The sequence below is a fragment of the Leptopilina heterotoma genome, unplaced genomic scaffold (genome assembly GCF_015476425.1).
Source record: "Leptopilina heterotoma isolate Lh14 unplaced genomic scaffold, ASM1547642v1 Lhet_135, whole genome shotgun sequence".
NCBI classification, from domain to species: Eukaryota; Metazoa; Arthropoda; class Insecta; order Hymenoptera; family Figitidae; genus Leptopilina; species Leptopilina heterotoma.
In genome coordinates this window covers 797,551-819,762 of record NW_025110854.1, presented here as the reverse complement: position 1 = coordinate 819,762, position 22,212 = coordinate 797,551, and the positions used below count along the sequence as shown (strand labels likewise).

Here is a 22,212-nt window from a genome sequence, read left to right as displayed (position 1 = left end):
GCCGCCCAAATACGAACTAAAGAATTTTTGATTATATAACTATAATCAAACATTTAAAAACATTTACCAAGTAGATAACTATTGTAGATAATAACTTTGTTTGACTAGCAAATTAGCCTGTCGATAGCTAGAATATTTAGTGCAATCCCACACTACTGCTAAACAAAGATTTTGGACCCCATAGTCATAATACTGTGAGCTAAGAACCTCTTGTTATCAAAAATAATTATTCTGCAGGGAAAATCAATGTAAAGTTGATTTAGCATATCTGTTAGAATGGATAGTGCAATACTAGTTAATTTGTAAATTTTAACTAAACAATTTTTTTATTCTAGAACCATAACTTCTGACAAACAGAAGATTATAAGGAATGGGAATTTTGTTTGGAAACTCAAAGTTCCTTTGAGTTATCATGTTCATCTAAATTATGAATTATGATTATTATTATTTAACCATACATTGAAAATTCGGATGAGTATCATCTAGGTTCCATTATCCATTTTTTTATTCCATAACCATAAATTTCCAAGAATGAATTTGCATTTTAAGGTACAAAAACAATGTTCAATAGAAAGTTGTGTGCCTGGACATTAACTTTTATTAAATTAACTTCAGTAATGAATGTAATATAATGTAAAGTTCAGCAGTTTTCATTTTAATAGTTAAATTACTGCAAACTTTACAAATAGCGAAAAGAATTTTAATAATGTTTATTAAAAATTATAGCATACAATAGTGTTGAATAATCTACTAACATGAAAATATATATATGGAAGCAGGTGCTGCTGGAACTTTCAAACCTTTCCAACGTCTTTTTTTTCTTTCTCTTTTTTCTTTTAAAACATAATACTTTTCTTATGCAAGAAGAATATGTATTGTTCTGTTTCAAGAGTGAGCTCTCGCAACGGTGCTTGAATTTTACTTTAAAGAAGTCTAGGATACTCTTTCGGTCACGCTTCCTGGCAAAAAGAGAGGCTTGAGTGTTTATTCGTGGAAAAGAAGAAACCTTCTCTCCGCATGATTTTAAATGACTATATGTATATATTGTCTGACTCTTTGAACTTCATAAAGTGAATGACTATCTGTGTCTCTATTCATCCGCGTAAATTATGCAAATTAATATAATATGAAACATTGAAATTAACAATATCTGTTTTCAGTTATTCTTTGCATCATTCTCTATTGGGAAAAAATGTCTGGATTTTTTACTTCTATTGACTAATAGACTATTATTTTTTGCTAATAGGAGAAGAAAATTGATAAAAATTGAAGATTGGTCTTAATGAATAATGATGGCAATAAATTGAAAATTAATTGCTCTTTATGAATGACCGACATAAGAGGATAGTTAGTTGCACTGAGGAAATAAAACCCGTGTGTTTCGTTTCCTGATTCGAAAGTTGAGATCTCATCCATCTGCAGTGAGTTTTCTATGCTGCTGTAGTGCTACTGCTGCTGTATCATGAGTAGAGTGCCGATTTTAATTGCACAATCCACAGGGAACGTTTATTGAATAATATAAACTGTTGCTCGTCTGCAATTGAAAGCTGCGATACACATTCATCGGGAAATAAAGAGAGAGATAGTTGATAGATATTGGGTTATATTATACTGTATGGCCAATCCCATCCGTGGGAAGTGTATCTCGGATGCTGTGTGGAGCTATATGGAGCTCAAGGAGAAACTTACATGTACAGAGAAGCAAAAACGGTGTATAACGATATTTCTCTCTCTCTCTCTTTCTCTTTCGTCTTGTGTTGACGATTTCACACTGTATTTCTTTTGAGATCAAACTCGAAATATTTATATTCATTCTCTAGATTTTCCATTATGGTAGACATGTTTTGCACAAGATCAGAAAAGGCCAGGCCTCTTCTAAAGAATAGACTGTTATACGCCGCGATCACCACTCTGATAACCCGCGATCACCTTCAAGCATCTATTCCAAGTTTTGCCAACCGTTTCTGCTTAAATTTCTACTAGAATTATATACCTATTTCAAAAAAAGATTTCAGAATAATTTTTCAAAATTAACTTTAGCAATTATTTCGAATTCAGAATTGAAAAATTAATTTACACTTAAAATGGGTTAAAAGTGGAAAATAGAAGTAGAAATAGAAGAGGAAAGCCAGGATCGGTTAGGAGAAAAGTGTATGAATTCAATTTAAGAAATGCACTAACGTGTGAAAAGTAAATAAAATAAAAAGTAAGCATACTGTATAAATTAAAAATTATTATTATTCGCAATAATTAGAATGTACTAAACTTTGCACGCGTTAGATTAATTATATATAAAGTTTGAAGTTGTTAATTTTTCTTATAATTGTATGAAAAATTCATCATATTCAATAATTCTAAATAATAAGTTACCAATAATGATTATTATTACAACATTATATTAATAATTTCATTCTATTAAATTATATTTTAAGGATGGTCTATGATGTCAAAATTGGATCAGCTATTTTTAATTTTAATAAACTGATATCGAATTAGTAATCAACAATTTCAAAAACCCTTATATCGTGTTTTTCATAAGCTTTGCTGAGTTTTTTAAAATTTTAGTCTGACATATTGGATCCACCATTTTGAATTTTAAAAGGACGCCGCATGTCTGTCCACACTATGGAGTTAGTTTTTGTGTATGCTTTTGTTTTTTTTCTTTAAAAAATACTGTTTGACAAATCGAAAGTATTTATGCAGGTTTTTTCATGATTTATTAATAAAATAATAAGTATTTGAAATTAGAAAATTAGAAAAATAATAAACTTACCTATTCTTAATTTATTAATTTGTATACTTGTTTTTAATTTGCTAACTTTAAGTTTTTTAATAGAAAATTACAATTTTTATTTTAAATATTTACATACCATATACTGACAATTTTAATTCGAAACGTTAATTAAATGTTATATACATTTTCCTGTCCAAAAGAAAATGCCAAAAATTGAACAATATTAAATTTATTATATGGGACGAAACATCAATAAAAAACTTTTAAAAAATTATGATTAACAAATAAATTTTGTTTATTATATGTTTTTTTCTATAACAGATTTCGTTTGACTGATCTAAATTATGAAAATTTTTCTACTTTTTATTTATAAAAAAATATTAAATAAAATAGGAGGCTAAAGTTTTGAACGTTCAAATGAACGAAATTTATTTATTTCTTCTTCAAATTAAATTTTTATTACCATAATTTTGCGTCACTATTAAGCAAATTAATTATAATGTTTCTAAATGTAAAATTTGAGTTTTTAATTTGAATTGTAATCAATAATCTATAAAAATATTTTTAACAAAAAATATTTCGTTCATTTGAACGTTCAAAACTTTTTGTTCATAATAAAATTGTTAATTATTAAAAAATTGTGACTAAGAAATAAGAAATATATTCATTTTATGCATAATTTTTATTTCTCAATGACAGTATTGTTCACAAACTGATTCTTTTCTTTGGGAATTTTCTTTGCATCATTTCTATTTCTTAATAGGAGGTTAAAGTTTTGAACGTTCAAATGAACGAAATTTATTTATTTCTTCTTCAAATTAAATTTTTATTACTATAATTTTGCGTCACTATTAAGCAAATTAATTATAATGTTTTTAAATGTAAAATTTGAGTTTTTAATTTGAATTGTAATCAATAATCTATGAAAATATTATTAACAAAAAATATTTCGTTCATCTGAACGTTCAAAACTTTTTGTTCATTTCTTAATTACAATTGCTTTAATAAAATTCAAAGTTTTTTTAAAATAAAGGAAAAAAATGTTTATAAATAATATAAATTCTATTTGTCAATTACAAATTTTAATTGAAATTGAAATTTTTTTAATTTTCAGAAAATAACGGAAAAAATTTTACTCAAAAAAATGTTCTGTTACATTTATTTACAAATTTCTTTAATTGCAGAATTATTCGAAAACATCAATAACTTCTTTTTTAAATAAATATTTTTTAATTATTATTTTTCCACAGGAATTAAGATATTCAAAAATTTCAAATTCAAACCTTTTTGAAATTAAACAACTTATAATAATTAATAATTAACAAGTCATAAAATCATTATTTTATATTATAATAATATTTTTACTGTGAATTCTTCAATAAATTATTTTCATCATTTCAATTCAATTATTATTTTCTAGAATTTTTAATTATTTTTTATGAAAATAATGGAATTATTGCGAAGGAATTTATAAAAAAAAATTTGTAAATAATAATTGAATTCCTGTGAAATTTTTATTATTTATGAAAATAATTAAATGTTTGCTTACAATTTTATTAAATTTTTTTTGGGAAATGTTATTTAAATAGTAGATACTGAAAATCATTGCAAAGAGAAATTTTTTTGAAAATAATTGAAGTTAAAACCAGAATTTTATTCACATTTTTGAAATTAATTGAAGTTTGGAGAAGAATTTTGTTATATATTTATAAAATTAATTGGGATTTTGTAGAGAATTTTTTTTTTTTTGAATTTTGAACATAATTGAATTTTATTTTCTTTGAAAATAATTGAATTTTTACAATTATTTGTAATTTCTCCAAAATTGAATGTTTTTAGTGTTCTCAAAAAAAATTTGAATTAAAAATAAAAAAATTTTTATAAAAAAAATGAAAAATAATAAATAATGAAACAGTAAAAAAAAAAAAATAATAATAATAATAATAATAATAATAAGGAATAGCGAAATATATTTTTAAAAAATTATAAAATAAAAAAGAGCTAAATCATGATAACTTTTTTCTTACTTAAACATTGAATCGTCCACACAAATCGCACTTTTTATGTATTCAAAATATTTCCAAAGTGACTCAGAATTATTTAAATTTTGGAATTTGAAAGTCTACAGCGTTTGTTGCCCTTTTCGCAGTGAAGGAAATCTTTTACAAAAGAAATTTCTTTTAAATAAATTTATTGAAAACTAATCCTTTCTTTAACTTCTCAATAACATAAGTAAAAAAATATGATATCAATAAATAAAGAGAAACTTCGTTTTAATGAACTTCTAATTAAAAACAAATTCTTTGTTCAAAATTTTTCCTCTCTAAATTTAAGAGAAATTCTGTCTCTGAATTTAAAGCACGGGGGGATATTAAAAAAAACTGATTTTTGTATAATATGAAAATATTAACGAATTGAATATTCATATTCTTAAAAAAAAAATTTAATTGGAGAATTTTATTATATATTTTTTACGGGCGTATTCAAAAGGTCAACTATATTATACACACTTTTAATTCATTGAATAATCAGCTACTTTTTGATTTCGGACATTAATTACAACTAGTTTTATAATAATAATTAACTTCTTTATAAACTTTCTCTCATTAGTTATTTTCACCAATATTGTCCATGAGTGATAAAACATCATCTTGATTAGCTAATAAGTTGATTTTTTTAATTGATTGTGGAAATAGTATACACTGTGTGCGAAAATTTATTTATAATTATTCATCTTTAGTTAAATATTCACATTTATCAAGTTAATATGGGACCATTCAAGTATTACGTAAGAATTTAAGGGGGAGGGGGGGGGGGCTAGCTATTGCTTATTTCCATTAGAAAAAATGTCGCTAATGCATATAAAAAATCTTACATGGGGGAGGGGGGAGTCTAAAAACCTGAAAAATATGCTTACGTAATACTTGAATGGCCCCTATTAGAAAATAATAAAAAGCAATAAAAAATTAATCAAATGAAAAACAAACAAAAATAGAAAATAGAAGCTCAATAAATAAAATACAAAATAAATGAAGTAATAATAAAATTAAAAATTTAAAAATTAATTACAAAAGCAATGAATATATAATAAAATATAAATAATATGTCAAAGATGATAAATATTTATTTATTTATTGTTATTGAAATATAATGTCCCTGAAGTTAGCGTCGAAATACTTTTCGATTATGCAAAAAAAATTTTTTTCGACGCCAAATTCAGAAACTTGAAGTAAAAAGATTTTTTAATTTGAATTCTATTTAAAATTTTTTGCTGTATTCTATTTTTGGTGTGGGAAAAAGAATTATGCACTTATGTAAGAATATATGTGAAGTAAATAAAGGAGGGCGATAATAATAATTATGAAGTCATATAGAGCAAACCGTTTATGCCATTTATAGTTTCATATTATGCGTTTAGTTTTGCATAAAGTTGGCGTCAATCCTCTGTTGTGAAGGGTTTATACATTCCTCTCTTTTATATATTCGCCGTCTGCGCCTTTTCTTTCCACGTAAACAATCTTTTTCTTGCATCTTTATTACTTCACAATGTGTACATGCCTTTTCGGTATAAAATATGTAAACAGAAAAGAATGAAAATGAAACAGTAATAACATTTTTTTTTAATTTATGTTTACGTTACATGCAGATTGAACTTATAAACAATTTATTGTAAACTCTTATGAAATTTGCAAAAAGAGCCAAAAAAAAAGATAAATAAATTATTAACAATAAAAAATTGTTTATCCCATTCACAGACTAGTGAAAAAATCGTTTTTGGGACAAAAAAAGGTGAAAGAAAAAGTTTCTAACAAAATTTTATAAGGATTTTAGGGTTGTTAAATCCGAATTTAGTTTCAGATTTAAAAAATTCAAAATGGCGGACCCGAAGAAATGTTTTTATAATAATTAGCCAGATTTGCTTAAAACTTGTTAATCAGGTGATTTTATAATTGCTTGCAATTTAAATTTGATGTTAATTTAAAAATTCAAAATGGCGTCCCAATATGGCGGAAAATTTAGAAATTGATGCGTTTCGATTGAAATGCGTTATTTAGGGGTTTTTATCGTCACTGAATTAGAATTTATTATCAGATTTTAAAAATTCAAAATGGTGGATCCAATATGACAATATGATACAGACACAAATTTTATTTTTAACTGCGTTTCAATTTTTTAAAGAGGGATCAGGGAAAAAGTTAAAATTCTATCTGGAAAACGTACATTTTTCGTTAGAATTGACCAATTGACCAATAATTTATATTTATATATAAAACTTTTTATTGTTAATAATTTATTTATATATTTTTTGGTACTTTTTCTTGATAGTAGAGAATGGTAATATTGTTTTTAAAATTGATCATATTTTCTATATATATAATTTTTGAGCATAAATATAAATGTAAAAAAGAAAAAAAATGGTGAAATTTAAAAATGCAAAATTGGAATTTTCTTTTCTCTCTATATTCTTTCTTTTCTTTTTTGCAAATAGTTGAGACTCAATATTTTGCATGAGGGTCACGCTTAGTTAGCCGATAGAAGTCGTGATAAATCATAATATAGTTTTCTCTGTTTTTCATATATAAACTGCACACCATTCGCGACTTCTTTTATATATGTATGTGAGCACCGAGGCGAAAAACCGATTTTACCGGAGCTTCTATAAATCTGCCTTGTCACAGCGCTCGCGCGTTATCGCCTCTAAGAATTTCTCCTGGAAATAGCTAGACGCACACTTAAAAGGTGTAAAAGCCAACAGGATATTTTCGTTCTCCTCAGGAAACATTTTACACCTTTTCTATTTCACTTAGCACCTCTTTGACTTCTTCAACGTACGCTATAATAACGGTATTTTCAAACGAGCGAGTTGAAAATTTTTTTTTTTTAATCTGATATACTTATATATATAATTGATAATGAAACACTTTTCTTTCTTTCCTTCGCCGCGGGTTCTTCGATTGTAAGGTGTGATTTTCAGTTCAGTTCCGTCCATATCCATTTCTGTATGCGTATTAAATTTGCAATAATGTAAAAGTTTTATTTTTCTTTAATTGAATTTAAAAATGTATTTTATTTAATTATTTTTATTCATTAAATTTATCTTATTTATTAATTTTTATTTAATTCATTTTAAATTATTACATTTTCTATTGATGAATTTAAATTGCTTATGCACGGAGACAAAAAGTTAGCAATTTTAGTTAATTTTTAGCTACTGTAACAAACTTAATTCTTATTACATGGATAGCAATATTATTAACTAACTTGAATTTATTATTAACTACTTAAATTTTTTAGTTAAAATAAATTTAATATTAACTAATTAACTTGATTTAAATTGATTAATTTAGATATTTAATGTAATTATATTTAGGAACCAATTTATATTTTTTTAAATAATATATTTCTATTAATATAGTGAATTAATTTAGAATTCAATACTTTTATTCCTGCGGAGGCTCAAATTTTAATACAGAAAAATTTAATACAACTTAAAAAGTCTGATGACTGAAAAGCAATTTTAATAATATTGTTAATAAAATACTTAAGCTTTAATAGTGTGTCTGACTTAAATAGACTTATACTACTGGAATACTAATTTAGAAGAATTTACCCTTTCTTTTCGATTTTTAAATCAATATTACAAGCATGAAGTACATTTTTTGTTATTCATATAATCAAAAGAAAATCAAAAGAAAATTAAAACAATTTATTGTTTTGAATGATAAACTTGTTTTTACTATATTTGCTTCAACAAACTTTGGAAAATTCTATTATTTGCCTGATTAAAACTGACCCCAACTACTGATTCAAACAATAATAGGGTTTATAATATTTCTCGACAAAAATTATTTTTACTTTTAATATTTTGAATATTAATTTAATGCGTCCGACTGCTATTGACCTCTACTACTGATTCAGAAAATTCGGAATTTTAATTACCCTACTTTGTGTTATTTAATTTCAAATAATGAAAAAATGTCTTACTAAAACTGACTTTTACTATATTAAAAAATTCAAAGACTTCAAAACTTTGTCTGATTAAAATTGCCTTGTACTACTGTAATATTAATAAATTACGAATGTCTGACTAAAATTTTTTTTTTACTACTGATCTAATAAATAAACGAACAATTTTACAAAATGTCTGGCTGAAAAGAACTTTTTCTATTACAAATTAGAAAATTTTTTTAAAATTATGATTCTAATAAATAAAAAATATACCCGTTTCTTAATATTTTTGTAGAAAATTCTTAATTTTTATAAAGAAATAATTTGCATCAATTCTATTTCTTAATTTCAATTGTTTTAATAAAATTTAAAGTTTTTTAAACATAAAAGAAAAAAATGTTTATAAATTATATATTTGTCAATTACAAAATTTAATTGAAAAAGAAACTGAAAATTTTTGAATTTTTAGAAAATAAAGGAAAAAATGTTCTGTTAAGTTTATTTACGAATATCCTTATTTGTAAAAATATTCGAAAACAATAATTTCTTTTTTAAATATTTTAAATATTTAATAATTATTATTTTTCCATAGGAATTAAAATTTTCAAAAATTTGAAATTCAAACCTTTTTGAAATTAATTAACTTTAAAAATATATTGTTCTAAAACATAGAGAAAATAGATCACTCCGAGTCTTCGACTCGGAGTGATCATTTTCTTCATGTTTTATAATAATTAAAGAAGATCAAAGTGATAAAATCATTATTTTATATTATAAGATATTTATTTTTTTTTGTTTCTCAAAGTAACTTCTTAAAAATTATTTTCATATTCTATTTTTATCTAAAATTTAAACTAAAATTCATTTTCAAATCAATTTTTATATTAGAAAATTTTACCAGAATTCAATAAATTTAAATACAAAAGTAAATTATTTATTGAATAATTGAATGTTTCCTAAAATTTAATTCTTATGAAGAATTTTATTAACAAATTTTTAAATAATTGAATTCTTTTGACGAATTTTAATAAAATTTTTTAGAATAGTTACTTTTTTTAAGGAATTTGATTAAAATTGTATTAAAAATAATTGAAGTTTTAACAAGAATTTTATAAAAAATTTTGAAAATAATTTAATTTTCGAGAAGAATTTTTTTATTTATATTTATAAAGATAATAATTGTGATTTTGTGGAGATTTTTTTTGTAAATTTTGAACATAATTGAATTTTGTGATAAGAATTTTATTACTTTTGAAAATAATTCTATTTCTGCAATCATTTGTAAATCTTCAAAATTTTAAAAGATTTTGAATTATTAAAATTTTTCAAAAATCTAAGTACATTACAATTTCTAATTAAATTCATTCAACATTGAAATTTTATAAAATTTTAAATTAAAACCTTTTATTTTGAAGTTTATTTATTTATGAAAATTGTAAATGCAACTCATTTAAAATTGAATTAATTTTGAAATATTTAAGTAAAATTATTTATTAAATAATTTATTTATTTTATGAATAAATATTTGTCAAAAATTGAAAAAATTGAAGGTTTTGTATTAAAATTCGTGGTAATTTTATAGTTTATGAGTCAAACAAAAAAGACAAAAAAATTCAGAATTTGCTTATAAATTCTAAAAATTTAATTTTTCTCAGTTCTTTTAATAAAAATTTCTGACTTTTCCCTGAATTCCCTATGTCAGAATATATGATTATTATTATAATTATAATAAAATTAAAAACGTATATTCCAATTCATATTTTAATTTTATAAAAAAAAATTTGAATTAAAAATTTGTACGTTCTATTATTTTTAAAATTGCTTATTTTATTTAAAAAAGTGAGTGAGAAGTCAGTCGAGCGCGAATTGTTGCTAGTAATAATAATAATAATAATAATAATAATAATAATAATAATAATAATAACAAATGAAAGTTTGAAATTTTTTGGTTATAACAATGCTGCCATGAGAAGCAAAGTTATAATAAAAATAGATGAAAATAATAATAATAGAAAATAAATAAATATGATAACTAATATTTAAATATTTTAGTATTAAATAACATAATAAAAATAGATAAAAAAAATAGTGATAGAAAATAGATAGAAAATAATAATAGTAATAGTAAAATATAATACTATCTTGCTAATGAGATGTAATGTCTGTATTTTTTAGGTCGGTGACCGAGGATGGGAGGTCCACCACGTTACGGTGACCAGGGTACCCGGATATGGCTTTGGAATAGCTGTCTCAGGAGGTCGTGACAATCCACATTTCACCAATGGTGATCCTGCAATTGCGATTTCCGACGTGCTCAAAGCAGGACCGGCCGAGGGCAAATTGCAGTAAGTTTTTTTCCCCTTTATTACTCTTTATTCTTAACAATTCACACCACACCTTCGTTCATTCAATCAACTCTAATCCACTTTGCGACCGTTTTGTTTCCTCAATCATTTTTTTATTTACCATAAAAAGTCAAAATTATTAGGAAATAAATAAATGCTACTAAATAAAAAAGATGGATAATAATGAATAATTATTAATATAATTACAATTTATAATAAAATTTTCAAAAAAAAAATCAAATATTTTAAAAATATATTTTTTTATTTTTTATGTTCCTAATGTTTCGAACGTTCAAATGAAGGACGATATTTTTTGTCACTTCTTTCAATTTGTATTTTAATCAAAAAACTATTTTATGTAGTAAAAATTTAAAAAGTTGAGAACTTTAGAGAAATTCGTTCTTCTTTTAAATTTAAAATATTTTTCAAATTTAAGTAATATACTAAATTAATTTTTAAATAATTTTAATTATATAAATTGAATTAAGATTTTTGAAACAAATTTTTTTACATATTTTTTTATTCTGAAACTAAAAACAATATTCAAAATTGTATAAATTAAATTAGTTTTAAATAAATAAATAATTATATAAACAAACAAATAAGCAAATAAATCCTATAATGAGATCAAATTAAATTAAAATTTTCCAAATAAATTGATTTTCCTCTGTTTGCATTTAGGAAACTATACAAATTTTGAAAATTATATAAAGATTATACCTAAATTAATTTTCGATCGCGACCATTCATTTCAAAATTTTTAAAATTACATTCATTTTGATTTAAAAAAAAAAACAAAGAAATAAAATTGTATAACTTATCCTATGTTAAATTAAAATTTATATTTATCAATGAAACTAAAAGTATCAAAACTAATTTGTAATTGTTTACAAATATTTCAGAATAAACTAAAAATATTGTCTTTAATTTATATAGATCTTATTAAATTATTTATTTAACATTTTTTTTAACTATATTTGCTTTTTTATTTTGAAAGATTTATTGTTCCCGGTATTTTTATAAATTCAATTTCCTTTCTTTTGATTTTGCGTACACCTTTAAAGCGTCATTAATTAACATAAATTAATTTCCGGTTGATTGACCTTTCGCTCAATTTGCTTCGTAATTTACTAAAGATTTATTGGAACGATATAACTTTCTGATTGAGTGATGATACCAAGACGAGATAATATATTGAATACAATAGGAGAGAATAAATGAATAGAATAAAAAATGTATTTCTCAGAATTTTTTAAGGAAAAAAAAAATTACAAACAAAATTACCTACTGAATCACTGAAAATATTTAAATATGTAATCCAAACGAAATTTTTTCCCAGTATTAAAAAACAAAACTCAGAAAGAAATTTCTATAATTGAAAGATAGAAATGTTTAAATATATCGTTACTCATTGAAATATGTAAGTGAAAAATATTTCGTCAGAGAATAAATTATAATCCGTTGAAATAATGCAAATGTATAAAAAATGATTTTACTTTTAAATTATATTCACGATGATAAAGAGCTGGTCTTTTATAATATATTGAATGATTTACGATTCACAAGATTTAATCGGCCAATAAATAATGATCACAGTGTGGAAAAAGAAACTATTCTTCATCATAAATTAGTGTCTCATTTTCATCACTTTTTTCTATTCTCGCTATGGGTGAAAATAATTTTTAAACTAAAGTGAAAACGAGTTTTCTTTGTTTTTTTTTTAATTATTTATCATTTGTACTTTTTTACTAGAATTTTGTTTTTTTTCGATTTTATTTTTTTTTTTTATTTGTCTTTCTTTCTCTTTAAAAAAAATTAATTTTTTTCTATTCAATCATTTCAACGAATTTTTAAATTTAATTTCTTGACTTTAATTGTTCTATTTTTTTCAATTCTACTTATTTTTTGCTCGAGTTTTGTAATCATTTTCAGCTTTATTTACTTTTGTTCTATTACTTTTTCGAATTTATAAACTTATTTTTTTCATTGTTGTTTTTTAATTAGTGTATAATTTTCATGATTTTTTTTTGTTTTATTATTTGCAAAAATTATCAAGCACACGGTTGGAAAACTTTCATTTTGTTTAAATATTTAACTTTATTTTGTTTTAAATTTTTTCTTTTTAACAATTTTTTTCACAATATTTTAAAAATATTTCATTATTTACAATTACAATTAAACAATAATAATAATTAAATAATAATAATAAATAATTTATTTATTGTAATATTTAAAAAGTCTTTAAAAATTTTTTCTGATAATTAATTATAGAGGGGAAGAAAGGAATTTTTTTTTTACTGAAATAATAAAAAAAATTGTAACGAATGTATACCAATTACAATTTTTTGAATTGCAACGAAAGGCAAATTAAATAAATTATTTTATTAGCTTTGACAAGAATTTTATATACAGTTTTGTTTAATTAAAGAATTTCTTAATTTCTGCTCACTTGTTTGTTATTATTATTATGTATTAGAAGTGAGTTAAAATTCCTAGAATAATGTAAAACCGTGCGGATATGCGGAAGTCGCTTAGAATTACGTGTCGAGTTTTACACATTTTACTTAGAGGAAACCCTCTTTGTGAGTTAAGACGATGTGTGTCCCCAAGCAACGTGCATTTCGCTGAAATATTTTAATCCGTTTAGTTGCAAACAGGCTTTCGTTTAATACATAATCGTAACTAGTTGATAAATTTTTCCTTACTGTCCCAACAAATTCGAAAAAATGCGAGAAAATTTCTCGAAATTTTTACACCACTTTCTTTTTCACTATTCAACTTTTTAGACGATAATTTTTATTTTTCAATCTACTTTCCGAATACGAAAACAATAATATAAATTTTAATTTGAAATTATTTTCTCATTTTGAATTGTAATTTTACTTTAAGAAAGAGCAAAAAGAAACTGTACCTACATTAATTTTTCTTAGAAATAAATTTAAAACATTATTTTTTATTGGAATTTTCAATTTTTAATCCAAAACGTAATTTTTACTGCAATTTTAATTTATAAGCAAAAGAAAAATATAAATTAATTTTAATTGGAAGTAAATTTAGAGAATTATTATTTGTCACTGGAAATCAATTTTTTAATTTTCAGAATTAGAATCTAAATGTAATTTTAATTAGAGATAATACTTTTTCAATCTTTAATTTAAAACATATTTTTTAATGTAATAAGCAAAAAAAAACTATAAATTAATTTTAATTAGATAAACGTTTTTAATTTTAATTCAAAATATATTTTTTAATATCATTTTAATTAAGGATAAGCAAAAGAAACTATAAATTAATTTTCAATGAAGAAAGTAATAAATAATAATAAATATGAATTTAAACTTAAAGTTTCAAAAGTAATAAATTGAATTATTTTTTAATTTTATTGAATTTAAGAAATAAAATATTTTTTAAAATTGTTTAGATTAAATTAATTGTTAAATCGAAAAAAAACCATAAATTAATTTCAATTAGAAATGCATTTTCAGTTTGTAATTAAAAATTTAATTTTTAAGTTAATTTTAACATAAAATAAGCAAAAAGAAACTGTAAATTAATTTTGATTAGACAAAAATTTGAAATATTATTTAATATTGGAAATAGTTTTTTAAATATATATTTAAAAAAAAATTAAATTTTAAATGTAAATTTAATTAAAAATAATCATGCAGAAACTGGAAATAAATTTGAAAGTTTTAATTTAAAATTGAATTTTTATTGTAATTTAATGAATAAATTAATTAAGAATTAGCAATGAAGAAAATTAAATTAATTTTAAATCGAAATGACTTTTTAAATTTTTTTCTTTTCGTAATTTTATTTAAAACAGAATAATTTTTTATAAATTAATTTTTTCGAATGAAAAATTTTTTATGAATTAGGATAATTTTGAATATTACTTTTTTTCAAATTAACTAACACTAAATTATCAAATTTGAAATGTATGGAAAAATTAAATTAAAGAATTAAATTAAGGGCATCCGGGAAAAATTGAGCCCAAAAAGTGTTTTCCCGCGTGTCGTCTCACTCCTAAATAATTAGAGATATTTAGTTCGGATTTATCATGATAATTAGGGGAATTCATGGTGATAAAGAATATTCTCGAAAATTGCAAGTAATTTTTGAAATAAATATTGAAAAACGAAATTACAAAAGTTGGATTTTGGGCGAAAGTGAGAGACAATATGGCGGCGAGACACAGACAAGTGGATCTATGTGTCAGTGGTCAAGGAGGTGGCGCCAATTCTCGGAAGTGGTCGCGACTCGAACTGAGGAAATGTATTAATCTCAAAATACTCCACTTTCAATCGTAAATAAAATAATTTCCTCGCAAAATTATTGCAAAAACGGAGAGGGCCGCTCCTCGGAGAGTCTTCCTCTAGCACCCCTCCAAATATGAACCCGAAATATTTTATCCTCTCAAAATGAGACGTCTATACTGAACCGTTCAAAACCCCCTTTTTCCGTATATTTAAACAATTTTTTTCAATAATTATTTATCAAAATTTCTCTAAAATCCGAGAGGACCGCTGGTCCCAGAGCATTTCTCTATATTTACCAAAAAATCCCGACTCAAAATATTCTTCTCTTTTTAAATGAGATGTCTATCACGAAACCAGTATTATTTCCCGGATGCCCAGAAAAAAGATATGAGAATAATTAAATGAAATTACCCAGAGAGTAATTGAAAGACGAAAAATAATTAAAGTGAAAAGGAAAATAACGACTAGAAAAGATTTTAATTTTTGTAGAAAATTTTAATTACACACTGCGACTTTGTATATTAAATAATTATTTATTTTTCAATTTCAGAGTAAATGATCGTATAATTTCTGCCAATGGAGTGTCGCTGGAAGGTGCAGATTATGCAGCAGCGGTTCGTGTTCTCAGGGATTCTGGATCCACTGTCCTACTGGTGGTTAAGAGAAGAGCCTCTTCAAACTCACCAGGATCACCCGGAAGCTTGGCTCCCCAGACTCATCGTCTCACTCTCACCAGGAGTAACAAGAAAGACGGTACAAAATTTTCCTTTTTTTTAGTAAAAAGTAACAAACAAAATACAAAAACAAAAATAAGTTAAATCTTGTACTCCGGTAATCTGGTCGCAGTTAATGTACTGAAAATCATTGAATTCTTCAAATGTATTTATCAAAAAATTTGAGAATAATTCAATTTTATGAAGAATTCAATTATTTTCAATAATTGAAATAAAATTTATTTTCATATAAATAATAAAATTCTTATTAGGATTTCACTTATTTTCAATACAATTTTTTAATTGATTTCTTCGAAAATTTCAATTATTTCTAAAAATCTTGTAAAAATTTTCCGAGAAAATTAAATTATTTTTAAAAATAATTAAATTTTTCACAGGAGTTCAATTATTTAGAAAACTTTTAATAAAATCCAATTCAAGAATTCAATTATTTTTAAAAATAATGAAATTTTCGCTCGAATTAAATTATTTTAAATACAATTTTAATTGAATTCTAGGGAAAATTAAATTATTTTTAAACATTTTTTTTAAATTCTTCGAAAAAATTTAATAATTACCTATCAATAAATTAGTAAATTTTTTCACATACATTCAATTATTTTAAATACAATTTTAATAAAATTCTTCTCAAAATTTCACTTTTTTTAATTTTGCAAAAATTTAATTATTTGCAGAAATAATACATTTTTGGCAGGGATTCAATTATTTAAAAAAGTTTTAATAAAATTCTATTCAAAAATTCAATTATTTTCAGAAATAATTGTAAAGTATTAATAAACAAACATTTTTATATAATTGAATTCATTTCAAGAATATAATTAACATTTTTTCAAATAATTGAATTCTTTCGAGAAAAAGTAATTAAAATTATATTAAAAATAATTTAATTCTTGTAAAGATGTTTATTAAAATTCTTTAAAATAATGAAATTTTTTAAAATAATTTTTACTGAAAATTTTGAAAACAATTGAATTTAAAATTATTCATAGAAAATTAATTTCTTTTAAACAATTTTATTAGAGTTTTTGTAAATAATTATATTTCTTTTGAAGAATTTAATTAAATTTCATAAAAATAATGTAATTTTTTTAGAGTAATTTTAATTGAAAATTTTGAAAATAATTGAAATTTACAAAGAATTTTTTTAAAAACTTTTAAGAAATATAGAATTATTTAGAAAACTAGCTCCTCCGACGGCCGCAAGCGGCCGTCTACGGTGCTAGTTTTTATATGTCCATTATCCAAGTCCATTATTTTATTAATAATAATATTCAAAGTTTTTCAGTTAATAATTTGCTTATTTATATTTGAAATGTTGACGTTTTTTTTTGACAATGCAAAATAAGATTTATTATGTGTACTTTCTCTTAACAAAAATAAAATTTATATATTCGCGCTCTTTTTAAATAACATACGACTGCAGCGCCACCTTCACATGTACAAACAATTTTAAAAACACCCTTCTATTAAGATTTTACATTCTCATTGCCCATTCTTTACTTCAATACTTTTCGATACATTCGACCTTTCCACTCCATGTCTTTTTTAAGAAAGGAATATTATTAAATTTTAAAAATAATTGAACCTGTAAGAGAAATTTTATTATACCTAATTATCATGAATATAATTGAATTTTTTCTCAGAAATTTGATTAAAATTGTAATGAAAGTAATTGAATTTCTCAGAAGGATTTTATTAGGTATTTACAAAAATAATTGAATTCTTGCCAAGAATTTTACAATTTATAAAAATAATTGAATTGTTTTGAAGAATTTTTTATTAGAATTGTTGAAAATAATTGAATTTTTATTAAAAACGCTTGAAAATAATTGAATTTAATTAATATTTTTAAAAATAATTTTATTCTTTCGAGAAATTTTATTAAAATTGTATTGAATTAGGTAATTTAATTCCTCCGAATAATTTCATTATTTATGAAAATAATTAAATTCCTTCGTAGAATTTTATTATTATTATTATTTATGAAAATATTTTAATTCTTGCGAAGAATTTTCTTATTTATGAAAATAAGTAAACTCTTGTGGGGGATTTTACTATTCATAAAAATTATTGAATCCTTTCGAAGTATTTTATCTGAATTTTTTGAAGGAATTTTATTAAAAATTTGGAAAATAATGATTTTTTTAAAAGAATTTTATCAAAATTGTTTGAAAATAATTGAATTTATAATAAAATTCTTGAAAATAATCTAATTTAATTAATATTTTTATAATAATTGCATTCTTTCGAGAAATTTTATTAAAATTGTAGTTAAAATAATTGAATTGCTTTAAAGAATTTTATTATTCATGAGAATAATGAAATTCTTGCGACAATTTTTATTCAAATTTTTGAGTAATAATAAACAAGAATATTTAATATTATGTACTCAATAAGTGAATTCTTTAAATTTTAAATCTGTAATCATTCAAAAATTGATGTTTATTCTTGAAAATATAAAATTTTTTAATTTACAAAATAATAAGAAATGGAATACCGAGTTCCGCGCGTATCATTTGCTAGTTTCTAATATTTCATTTGATTATTTTACTCGCGAAATTGTTTTCAATCAATTTTTTTTTAAAAAGGAATTTACCTACATATTATGTAAAAAAAATATTAATTTAAAAAATGGACGCATATTAAAAACAGAAATTTGGTTTCAGATTTCGGGATTGTTCTCGGATGTCGTCTTTATGTTCGCGAAGTCACACGTGAGGGAACAGGAGTGAAGCAGGGAGATATTCTAACACGAATTGGAGGTGTGGCCGCTGACAATATGAGTTTAAAAGAAGCCAAAAAACTTATGGAGCAATGTAAGGATCGTTTGTCGATTGTTGTTACCAGAGAAGCTCCATTAAATTCTCATTCACATCAGCCAAGTAAAGGTGAAAGTGGAGATTATCTTTCTGGAGCTAGTTATAGTAGTCAAAATCTTTATGTACCACCGCCAACGAGACAGCCAATCGAAGACAAAAGTAATCTTGCTCCGAGGGGGAGATCGCGAGGTCCTTTAATGGAGGTGTCCTTGAGTCAATTGGATTTGCCGGCAACGCCAACTGTTGACCCACCCAGACCGCCACCTCCAAGGCCAGAGGGTTTGTAGTTTTTTTTCTTTTTTTCGACAAGAAAAATTCATTATTTGAAGGGAGACTGCTACGAAATTTTCAACAATATGAATTACTTCAAATCTTTGACAAAATCATTTTTTTAGTAATTTTTTACCACGAATTCAACTGTCATAAAAATAATTAAGGCAAATATGTTTTGACTACTTTTTAAATTCTATTTTTCGTAAAAATGAAATATTTCAAACCCCATACGCAATTTTTTAGAAAATATATATTTTTAAATTCATAAAACATTTTTCTGCAAAATATTTATAATTTTACTATTTTTTAAGCATTTTTTTCGATAGAAAAAATTATTTTTACTTGAAAAATATAATTCTAAAATTCTGAACGTTCAAATGAACGAAATTTATTTATTTCTTCTTCAAATTAAATTTTTATTACAATAATTTTGCATTACTATCAAAAAAAATAATTTTTAAAGTTACCAAATGTTTAACTCAAGTTTTTAATCTTTATTACAATTAATAATTTATGAAAATGTTTTTAATAAAAAATATTTCGTTTATTTCAACGTTCAAAACTTCTGGAACGTAAAATATTACATTTAATATAATTATCAAAAATTAAAGGAGAAAAAAATTATTTCTAAACTTTTCAAGATCTTTTCAAAACACTAAGTTTTTTTCAAAGCTTATTCGTAAATTAAAGTAAATTAAAGATATGTTAAAAATAACCTTTTTTTAGAAAAAAAAATGCTTAAAGAAATAGTAAAACTAAAAATTGTCAGCTGTTGAATTTTTATTGATTATAAAAATTCGTGTTCTGAAAAATTACGAATGGATTTTGAAATATTTAATTTTTATCAAAAAATAGGATTCAAAAAGTGGTGAAAAAATTTATTGCAACAAATTTTTATTATCATTATTGAACTCCTCGAAAAATTACTATAACAATGATATTGCAAAAGATTTAAATTAATTACTTTATAAAGCTAAAAGTTTCGTTGTAGTTTCTCCTCAATAACTTGCTTGAATTCTTTTTTCTTTCATTTCTTGAAGATTTTATTTGTTCTATTTTTTTCAATTTTTTATTTTTTATTCAAATTTAGTCATTTTATTTCAGTTTTAACTTTTATTTGTTTTTTCTTCATACATTTTACTAGAATTTAGTAAACTTTGAACAAAATACAAAATAAAACAGAAAAAAATAATAAAGTAATCGTATTATGTGCCTAATTTAACATTTTTGCATTGAATTAAACTGAACTTAAGTTTAAAGTTCATTTTTGGTGAACATTTCTTGAATTTTTGAATTTTTCATTACTTTTTTTGTATTTTTCCGTTTATTTTTATTTTTATTCTTCGAACGTTTAAACTTTTGTATTTTATTTTTCCCAGTAGTTTAAATTTATAATGAATCATTTTGAATACAACCATTTCTTAACCATTCTATTTATTTATTTATAAAATTATTTTTTACAGATTACTACAGTTCGAGAAGACAACTGTATGAAGAAGATCCTCTTGTTCAGAGAGCAAAGCAACCAATGTAAGTTTTAGGAATGTTAATTAATGAATTGTTGAATATTTTTTATTATATTATTAATAGATTGCAAAAATTAATTTTTGAAATTCTTTTTTCAGGCCAGATCCACGGTTTATAACTTTCCAAAAGGAAGGTTCAGTGGGAGTTAGATTAACCGGCGGTAATGAAACTGGAGTTTTCGTCACTGCCGTTCAACCCGGAAGTCCTGCGTCCCTTCAGGGTTTGCAGCCCGGGGATAAAATTCTGAAGGTATTGCTCGCAATTTTTTTTCAATTTTTTTTCTTTTTATTATTAATCTTTTTATAATTTTGAATCGGAGAAAATTTGCGGAATTTTTTAAAAATGAAAATTCGGTATTAAAAGTAATTTTTTTCTTAAAAAATTACTGTTTTTTAATTTTTATAAAGTAATTCGTATAAGAAATATTGAATAATATAAAGAAATTATAAAGAAAAAATTCGTGTAGAGCGCATTTTTCTACTTTAAAATAATTTCGTATAACTTCTCCAAACAAAATACCATATCACTCAATCATTATTTCTGAAGATTATTATTTATTATTAAAATACCTTTAAACTAATTTCGTATAACTTCTCCAAACAAAATACCTTTACAATAATTTCGTATAATTTCTCTAAACAAAATACCTTGATAATAATTTCATATAATTTCTCTGAATAAAATATCATTACAATAATTCTGTATGATTTCTCTAAATAAAATATCTGCCTTTACAGGTGAATGATATGGATATGAAAGGCGTGACGAGGGAAGAAGCTGTCCTCTTTTTACTCAGCCTACAAGAACAAATTGATCTCATCGTGCAACACAGACGTCAAGAATACGATCAAATCGTCGCATCTGGACGAGGCGATTCTTTTCACATTAAGTAAGTGATTTATTTAATTTTCCAAATAAGTAATTAATAAATCAATTAGTGGAATATTTTTTCAAAAAAATTCTATTCTATTTTTTTTATATACTGAAAAATGATAATAAAAAAAAACTAAAGTATGGTAAAAGAAAGATAAAAAGGTAGTGAAAAGCTAATATAAGATAAAACTAAAGATATTATGGCAAACTGCAATAATTAAAAATTTAGTACTTAAAATTTAAAAATTGAATGTGAATTAAAATTTCTAGAACAATTAAAATTAATTAATTTTATCGCGATTTCAGAACACATTTTCACTACGAACAACCGGACAAAGGTGAAATGAGTTTTCGAAGTGGAGACGTTTTTCACGTGGTGGATACATTGCACAATGGAGTCGTCGGCTCATGGCAAATTTTCCGAATAGGCAGAAATAATCAGGAAGTGCAAAAGGGAATTATCCCTAATAAAGCAAGGGCTGAGGAATTGGCCACTGCACAGTTTAATGCAACGAAGAAAGAATTGAGTGCCAGTGAAAGTAGAGGAAGTTTCTTTAGAAGAAGAAGAGGAAGTCATCGACGCTCTAAATCTCTTGGAAGAGTAAGTTTATAGTTTTTCTTCTTTATTTTTATAATTAATTAATAATTGCTTTTTAAGTTCATCATCATTAATTCATATCGAAAATTTCGTTTTTGTGT

The 22,212-nt window shown here is 23.2% G+C and overlaps 1 protein-coding gene across 6 annotated transcripts in view; it reads left to right on the top strand.

The window, feature by feature from the left end:
- LOC122497619 (tight junction protein ZO-1) overlaps nt 1-22,212 on the top strand; it is a 194,973-nt gene that overhangs the window by 158,582 nt on the left and 14,179 nt on the right. For all 6 annotated transcript variants that reach the window (XM_043604849.1, XM_043604852.1, XM_043604850.1 and 3 more), the window contains 7 exons: nt 10,859-11,028; nt 15,838-16,040; nt 18,688-19,119; nt 20,577-20,643; nt 20,739-20,889; nt 21,378-21,529; nt 21,820-22,114. In XM_043604849.1, the coding sequence (XP_043460784.1) occupies nt 10,859-11,028; nt 15,838-16,040; nt 18,688-19,119; nt 20,577-20,643; nt 20,739-20,889; nt 21,378-21,529; nt 21,820-22,114 (1,470 nt within the window). The remainder of the gene's footprint in view (nt 1-10,858; nt 11,029-15,837; nt 16,041-18,687; nt 19,120-20,576; nt 20,644-20,738; nt 20,890-21,377; nt 21,530-21,819; nt 22,115-22,212) is intronic.